The sequence below is a fragment of the Ixodes scapularis genome, unplaced genomic scaffold (assembly GCF_016920785.2).
Source record: "Ixodes scapularis isolate PalLabHiFi unplaced genomic scaffold, ASM1692078v2 PGA_scaffold1__304_contigs__length_218370807, whole genome shotgun sequence".
In the NCBI taxonomy this organism is placed as follows: Eukaryota; Metazoa; Arthropoda; class Arachnida; order Ixodida; family Ixodidae; genus Ixodes; species Ixodes scapularis.
The window spans coordinates 136,535,716-136,544,113 of NW_024609846.1; the positions used below are offsets into that span (position 1 = coordinate 136,535,716).

General features: G+C 47.3%; 1 protein-coding gene across 1 annotated transcript; it reads left to right on the plus strand.

Moving 5' to 3' along the window:
* Window positions 1–5,669: 5,669 nt before the first annotated feature.
* LOC115327390 lies at window positions 5,670–7,033 on the plus strand. Its single transcript, XM_029988406.3, has one exon. It carries the CDS (start codon window positions 5,693–5,695, stop codon window positions 6,866–6,868), a length of 1,176 nt encoding a protein of 391 aa, XP_029844266.2. The 5' UTR covers window positions 5,670–5,692; the 3' UTR covers window positions 6,869–7,033.
* The last annotated feature ends 1,365 nt before the right edge of the window (window positions 7,034–8,398 follow it).

The window sequence follows — 8,398 nt, forward strand, 5'->3', positions numbered from 1 at the left end:
TCGATGAAACGTGTCTACAAAACGTGTATCAACAAAAACATGTTTTCACAAAACGCCAGGAGAATAAGAAAGTCAGTATTCCACCTGCAGTTGTCACGTGATTGTAGACAGCTAATGGCAGGCGACTGCCGATACAATTTCGGAGAAATTATTCTCCCGGCTGCTAGAAATTATACACTGCCTAATTCTAGAGGTAATCCGAAACGGAAAGGTCAATTTTTGCAAAGGAGTAGGTTGCAGTGCACTTACGATGAAAATACCAGACTTGAAATATGTAATCCGATATATATGTTGACACGGGCACTGCAGAACCACACAAACACAAAAACAAAAAAGAAAGGGGTCCGTGAAGATTCAACAGGATATGGCAGAAGCAGTAATTTGCCGAATCAAACACTAAACAACTCACATGAATTCCTTGGGCTTTTTTGAAGAAATCCCCTGTTGCCGATATACGCGTAGGACTTTTGAAACACTGGAAATCTTGGTACACTCGAATACGTCGTCGCGGGAGAAATCTACGGCAGCCCCGCTGGTCGCAGCACAGCACACAAGCAACCAGGCCGGAAAGCAGACATTCCGAGGTCGAAAATGCTACTACGTCATCCCTGAAACCTTTACCAAATGATCACGCTCCTGCCGTTATCCGCGCTCAGACAGAGGAGTCGAGGGATAAAAAAAGCCTCCGGTTCATTGGTCCGACAACTGCGCGCCTTCTTCCATGCTTTCAGCTTAGGGAGAGAAAGAAAAAGAAATGAGTATGAAAATTGCAGCTCCTTCAAGGCCAAAAGGGAGCGCCCTCGCAAAGGCTTATCTTCAGGGGCAACCCAACAATGAAAGGATTTGTCGCTTATATCCTCTTGAAAGTTCGACCCAAAGTTAATAGTGCAGTGGATGCTATCCGTGGCCTTGGCCTTCAGGCAGGTGCCGTGCTCTGCCTTATCTCTAGCTTGAAGACTGTAGTCAAGTGATCCTACCCGGAGACCCAATTGGCCTAAAACAAGCATAGCGTCCACTCTACTGTCAATACCGAGGGAACAGGATAGCTCCATACTTCCTAAGAAACTGCCCAACCCAAAAAGTGACCCCCATGGGGGAATCCAAGCACAAGCTGATCAGGGCGCGTGGCTAGCGTGGCCGTGCATTGGTACACCTAGAGGTTTTAAGGGAGAGGGGGATGCTCATTGTCGGTGTACAAACACACTGGCTGGGCAACGGAGGGTGCGTCTTTCAGGAATAGGGTGCATGAGCGCCTGATGCACCCAACTACACCCTTTTTTCTTAGAGTGCATTTGAACGCGTTATTCGGATAGGCACCCTATCCGCTAGCCCTAAATGGGTATCGTCTAAAAGGTTGGCTACCTAAACCTGTTTAAGACGTCCCGAAACTCGTAAACATATTTATAATATGCAGGAAACACGCAGAAAAAATGTGCTCGCACAGGTACTTGAAAATGGGCAGGAAAACAGACACAAAATATTGTTTTCAATTCTCCTAGAAGTTGATTACAACCTATTCCGTAAACAAGTACAAGTGTGCAAGCGGTCTGTCAAATGTGTAAAGGCACTCTATGCTTTTATACAACTGAGAAGATTGAAAAGCTAACAAGAACCGAGGTGATTCTGGACTATAATGGTAGACTTTCGGCAATATCATTCTCCTGGCTGCCGCAAGAATGCACGTTGCATAATTCTAAAGATAATCTGGAAGAGTACGTGTAGAAGGGGTGGTGCTCGAAAGCCCACGATGTCAAAAGCCTTGTGTCATTAGCCCCGCGGCAAGCGCCCCGTTTGCAAAAGCCCCTGTTTCAGAAGCCCATAACTCAATTCCCCCGTATTAACAGCCCTGTGTCCTCAACATCCCAGGTTGTTCCCGTGTTTTTTTTTTTCCTTGCCCTTGAAGTTTTTAAGCTCTTTTTACCAGTCTTTGTAACGTTGTTCTATATTGGCCTATATAGCGTAAACATAGCTGAATCCCTGGCCGGCACCTTTATGCACTTGGCTTAATACTATATCTAATCACGCTTCAAAATGGCTGTTAGCCTTTCATGAAATTTATTTATTCACAAAGCATATTTACAACATTTGCATAGCAACAGGGTTGGTACGCTTAGATGCCGCAGTAGCGTTGGATCTTCTGAAGAAAACCGTTCAAGTTTTATAGCGCCGTCCCGCAAGTCGTCTTCCAGTTCCTTGATGGCGTCGTCCTTCTCGTTCCACTTCTTTAGTCGCTTACGAGCTTGTCCGCCATTGGACAGCTGCAGTAGGGATACTCGACTCGTGGCCTTATCCTTCTTTAGAAGATCCACGAAGGCGAACAGGATTAGATGAGCTTTTCCAAGCATGTTGTTTATTTTCCCGCAATTATTAAATGATTTCTTTGGTTATACTTATACAGGCAGCAATGGAATTGGTTTTAGAACAAATACTGGGGGCTCACCTGTGCCAGGCCTCTTTCAGGTTGTTTGTACGGACGCCACGGTTCTAATGCTGGTTCCATTACTGAATGTCGAAGTTACCAATCATCCAAACGTCCTCAAAATAAAGAATCAAAAGTGGAATTTGCGCGTCCGTATGCGCCGTTAGTTTCAGGTTGCCCCAAGCTATACTCGCACGAAGTTCGGGGGGACAAAAGCGAGACTGATCATCTTTCCCACGAAGCCGGCCACGAAGGTGTCCAAGCGATAGGCCTTCGAGAGTCCAAGCTCCTGAACTTTCCTCCAGATTGCCTGGGAAAAGTGGAAGTGGCAGCCTCGGTGACGGGCGCCTGGAAAAACAAGGTCGAACAAAACGGAAAGGTTAAGGTCAGTTAGAGCTGTCCTAAAATGTTCGAAGGCCTGTACGTAAACGTCGCGGGATTTGCCGGGTAGCAAAAAATAAGCGACATTGAAGCTACACCGCTCTTTCACGACGCTTATGGTCAACATCTGATAAAACAAAGATGGACACGAGAAGAAGGTTCCATCGACAAAAACCTCGCTCGCCTCAGAAAACTCTGTGAGTGCGTCGCTTGTTCTAAAACAGACGATGCGATAAGCACTGGTTGACACGTCAAAAAGAAGAAACTCTCTTCCATCCAAGGTTTCAGTGTATGTTCCAGCTAAGTTTACGTCAGCTATAGTCTTGGGCAGTGTAGCTTGGTTCTGTCTTTTAGCTCGGTAGATTGTACTGCGCACTCTCAAAGGTCGGAATCTGAGCCAAGACGTCTTCCTCGACCTGATAAAAAACAGAGAAAGAGAGAGAGAGAAAAAAAGATAGGTTCAGAAGTATTACACTTAACTATGAACACTCTTTCGCTGATTCTTAGATCGGCACAACTTGCCTTTCCCACCAAGCTCCTCACATGCTGGGAATACATCTCTGGGGCAGCAGCGTGGGGTTCAGCGATGGCCCTTTCCTTCAAGGTACACTTCAGACGTGCGCTGTTAACGCTCACGTAGTTCGGCGCATGTGTGTGCTGCCCTTCAAATTAAAAGAGGCATAAAATATCATCATGTGCACTGGTTACAATGTCATAATACGCAGCTATTATCGAAAAGCACGCGATGAAGTGAGCAAAAGCTTACCTGGATTCTGAAGCACGCGTCCTTCTTCGGTCAGCACTGTCAATCCGCAATTCATGGCACGATACCTGTCAAAGCGCCAGACAACAGTCCCATTCTTGTTACGATGTTGAAAACAGTACTTGTACCCGTCTAAGTAGAGGGCATCCTTTTCCTTCAGCGTCTTAACCACTTCCATCTTGGCACGTGAGTCCACTGCTGGCCAATGTGGCCTTAAATACCATCAGCCTCGAAAGAACTGCAAACTCCTGCAATTGTCTACTTCGCCATTCCCCCAGGGGTTTTCATGGTCTGTTATCCTAATCTTATTGTTCCTTTCTGTTTCTTTCACTTCATGCACCCTCTGTTGTAGCCTTGGAAGAGTCGAGATCAAGGATCGGAACAACGGCAGTCGTAGCACAGAGGGGAGCGGGGACAGTGAAGACGAGGCTTTCCACACCGAGGGAAAATGAAACGGGGTGACTGTGCACGCAGTGTGCACGGTGTGAAGACGCGCAACAATGACGGACGAAACACCGTCATTGTTCCGACCTGATTCGGGCAGAAAGTTGTGCGAGGATAGTGAAGACACGGCTTTTGGCACGTTTACGCTATGTAGGCAAATATGACTGTGCGCGGGGTGAAAACACAGAACAATGACGGTCGAAGCGCGAAGGGAAATATGGGACGGGGCTTTTGGCACGTGGGGAATATGAAACGGGGCCACTGACCGCGGGGCTTTTGAGACGCGGGGCTAATGACACGGGTTTTTGCGTTCCCGACAAGTAGGTTGCAGTGCAAATACCATGATAATAGCGGACTTGAAAGACGTAATCCAAGATATATGTCGACACGGTCGAAACAGGACAACCACGAAAACACAGAAACGGGAAGGAAGGCTCCTTGAAGTTTTAACACGATGCGGCGCATGAGCTGTCATTTGCCGAACCCAACGGAACAGCAAGAATTTCTGGCTTCCTTCAAGAATCGCTTGTTACTGATATACGCTTAGAACTTTTCGAGCACTGATAGCTTAGGTGCACATCCAATACGTTGTCGAGACATCCAAATAAGACCGCAGGGTAAGGCGACAGATCGAAACAGGTAGGACGAACGAAGTTCGAGCTGCAACGGACAAGAAGCAGACAAAGAAAAAAGCCGCTGTCAGCAGGCGCGCTACCGGATCTCGCAGGCGATGCTTATCAGCGTGTAGCTCGCGCGCGCTGGCGCCCTCCTCTCCCTCGGGTCACGTGACACGTGACGAGAGAGGAGGGAGGGGGCGCGGTCAAGGAGGTCAAGGCGCAGCGCAGGACACAGGGACACCCCCGCGTCCTCTCCTCAGGCCGTCCAGCACAACGTGTTTGCACAGCCCCGAAAAGCAGGCGAATCGTGCACATTTCAGCATGCTCGAACGCAGGAAATGGCGCCGGCCAATCGGGTTGCGCCCGAGCGAAGAAAGCACTCAGCGCGAGCTCGTCGTTTGACTGCTGCAATGGCGGGCGCGCTCTCGAAATGCTCAATGGTCTTGCAGCCACGTGTTCGGGCGCTGCCTTCACTATGTCTTGCATTGAAGTGAAACGGAGTCTAGAAGTACAGTCTTTCTCGCGGTTGCGTCTTCTGCGAGAGAGAGTCGAGCAGAATAAGTAAATTAAGCCAACAGAAATGACGAAGTTTCAAAAAGTTCTGTCAAAAATATTGGCTCGCCAGCAACGCGCGCTAACGTAAAAAAAAAGAAAAAAGTTTGTGTATTGCAGTTGCAGTTAAAGCCAACATCAGCGCAATTAAAATTTAAATATAATTAGTTGCATGGCGCGGACGATTTGAAAGCACTCCCGGCCTTCCGGAAACATAGGCTGCCACGGCTAAAACAGGCGTACCCATGCCGCCGATCTGTACATTCAGCATCGAACGGGCTCCGGAGAGCCGTTTGATGAAACCGGTACAGTTTGACGGTCACCGGTCACCGCATTGTGCAACATGGTCACCGATCTGAGCAAACGTGCGACATCTTTGCCCATACGAGTGGCCCATTTGCTGTGACGAGTGACCTGTTTGCCAAAGGAGTGGCCTGTTTGCTCAAATAGGTGACCGTTATGGCTCATACCGCGGACCCCTAAGCTATCAGTGGGTTTGGCAGTGCGAACTGGGGCATGTCGACTCATCCGTTTCTGATCATTCCGCAGCTTTTGCTGTCGGTCACCGGCTACCAGATCAACGTGCCTGCCCCGGACCCAGCTTATCTCTTCAGTCCTCCGGTCCTACATGCCTGTGCTGACGTGGCAGCGGTTTCCTTTTTGGCTCCGACGTCATCAACCACTGCTCATGCGCCGCCCACAGCGCCGTCGCCTATAAGAGCAGCGACCCAGCCGAATCTCTTCAGTGGGTTTGGCAGTGCGAACTGGGGCATGTCGACTCATCCGTTTCTGATCATTCCGCAGGTTAGTAGACCTCATGTAAGGTGTTTCAGAAGCAATGACGTGTGTATTATCGTACTGCCAAACCCAGGCACCCTGTATTCTATTTTTGTCGAGTGCTGTAGAAATGTTAGTACGTTGCTTATGTTGGCAGGAGATGTGGAATCCAATCCAGGACCAGATGAAGTTCCTACTAGGGTATTACTGGAGCAACTGCTCGCAACTCAAAAAGAAATATCCCAAAACATTGCCGACATAAAGAGTGAGCAGCAGTCTACTAAGTCTTGGTGTGCTAGTGTGAATAGTCGCCTTGGTCTTATAGAGACATCTATTGACGAACTTAGGTCAACCACAAAAAGGGTTGAAGGCTGCGAGTATGGGTTAGCGGATGTTGCTAGCACGATCGGGGATCTTAAGCGAAAGATCGACGACCTTGAAAACAGGAGCAGACGAAACAACCTAATCATTCATGGAATTAAATGTGATGTCAATGAAACGGCAGATCAGCTTAAAGAAAAAGTTTGCACGAATATATTTTCTACCAAGCTTCAGGTTGACGTTTCTACTGTCGAGAGGATCCATAGGCTAGGACGCAATCAAGGAACTAGACCAAGACCCGTGATAATGAGCTTCAGAGATTACATCGAGAAAATGAGCATTCTCACTAATGCTAAAAAACTAAAGGGGACGGGCGTTTTCATCAATGAAGACTACTCCTACGAATTGCGTCAAATACGCAAAAAGCTATGGGACAGCTCGCAGGCTGATAGAGATAGGGGTGATAAAGTAACCCTTTCATACAACAAGTTAAAGATAAATAATGTAACGTATCAGTGGGACAACAACTTGCAAAGTCGCGTGCGTCTCAATCGGCCTCCGAGCCCCCAAGCGGTACAACCTGCATCGGATTGACTTCAACCATCGGAAAATTCTACTATAAGGCTTCTGAACATAAACGCTCGCAGTGTTGTTAACAAGGTCGACGCTCTGGAAGCAACTTTGTATGCACACGACCCGGACTTTGTTGCAATCACCGAAACATGGCTGAATGATAGAATAAATGACTCTGAAATTGTACCTCCTGGCTTTGCGATCATTAGGAAGGACAGGCTGACTCGGGGTGGTGGTGTCGCCCTAATCGTTAAGGAGTTTTTGAAATTTGAGCTCCTGGATGACGTTCCAGGCACTGAGTCACTCTGGATCAGGGTCACATCGTACTCTCCAGCACTTATTGTAGGTGTCATATACCGCCCCCCTAACAGTAGTGACGCTGTCCTTACAGCTTTAAGTGACTACGTGTGCACCCTCAAGGAAAAACACAGCCACCTAATAATTGCTGGAGACTTCAATTTGCCTCTGATTGACTGGTCTTGCCTTTTATCTCAAGACACCAATTGTCCTAGTTCTGATATACTTGTTGATATGGCGTTTAGTTGCAACCTACAGCAAGTTGTTACAGAGTTTACACGTGTACAGGAAACTGCATCATCCCTGCTAGACCTTATTTTTGTTTCCGAGCCGATTGCATCCTGCGAATATGACGTCCGTGTACTCAAGGGTATCTCGGACCACCTAATCGTTATCTTTGAGTGTATCTGGCCTAACAAGATAGCCGCAACTGTGCCTCCAAGGGTGCAGCATTATGTTTACAACTTTTCGAAAGCGAGTGACGAATCTGTCCTTGACACTCTTGAACTGGCCTTTGACTCTTTTGAAAATATGTGCTCTACGAACAACTATAGTATTGACGAATTGTGGCTCTTCGTCAAGGACACTATTCATCACTGTCTGCATACCTTTGTGCCGACTCGTAGGGTTGTGTCTGGAAAACGTAACCCGTGGATTGACCGCGAAATCTTGCACTTGACTAGACAAATTAAACGATTAAAAAGAAGTCGGCGCCTGTTGCAGACTTGAATGACAGACTGAAATTCATGATATCAAACGCAAAAGATAAATTTTTCAGCGTTACTTTGCACAACTTCCTCAAGTCATCACCAGCAAAATTTTGGAGATACCTATCGCCGAAGAAACACTCTGTCAGCTCTCTTTCCATATCTGATAGCACCGTCAGTGAACCCGGCGTAATCGCGGAATGCTTTAATGATTACTTCTCGACTGTTTTTACCATTGACAACGGTGATTCCCCCTGTATGACAGATGCCGTCAGCTTTGACCCCCTGCCAGATATTAACATTTCGTACGAAGGCGTCTTATCTTATCTTCTAAACCTTGATACTAAGAAGGGTCCTGGGGTCGACGGCATTCCCAATGCTTTTTTTGTCCGCTATGCTGAGTGGTGTGCAAAGTTTTTACATGAACTTTTTGTAGAATCATTGTCCTCAGGAAAGTTGCCACATGACTGGAAGTCAGCCAAGGTCATTCCCATTCATAAAGATGGACCTCGCCAACTAGTTAGCAATTACAGGCCAATTTCTATTT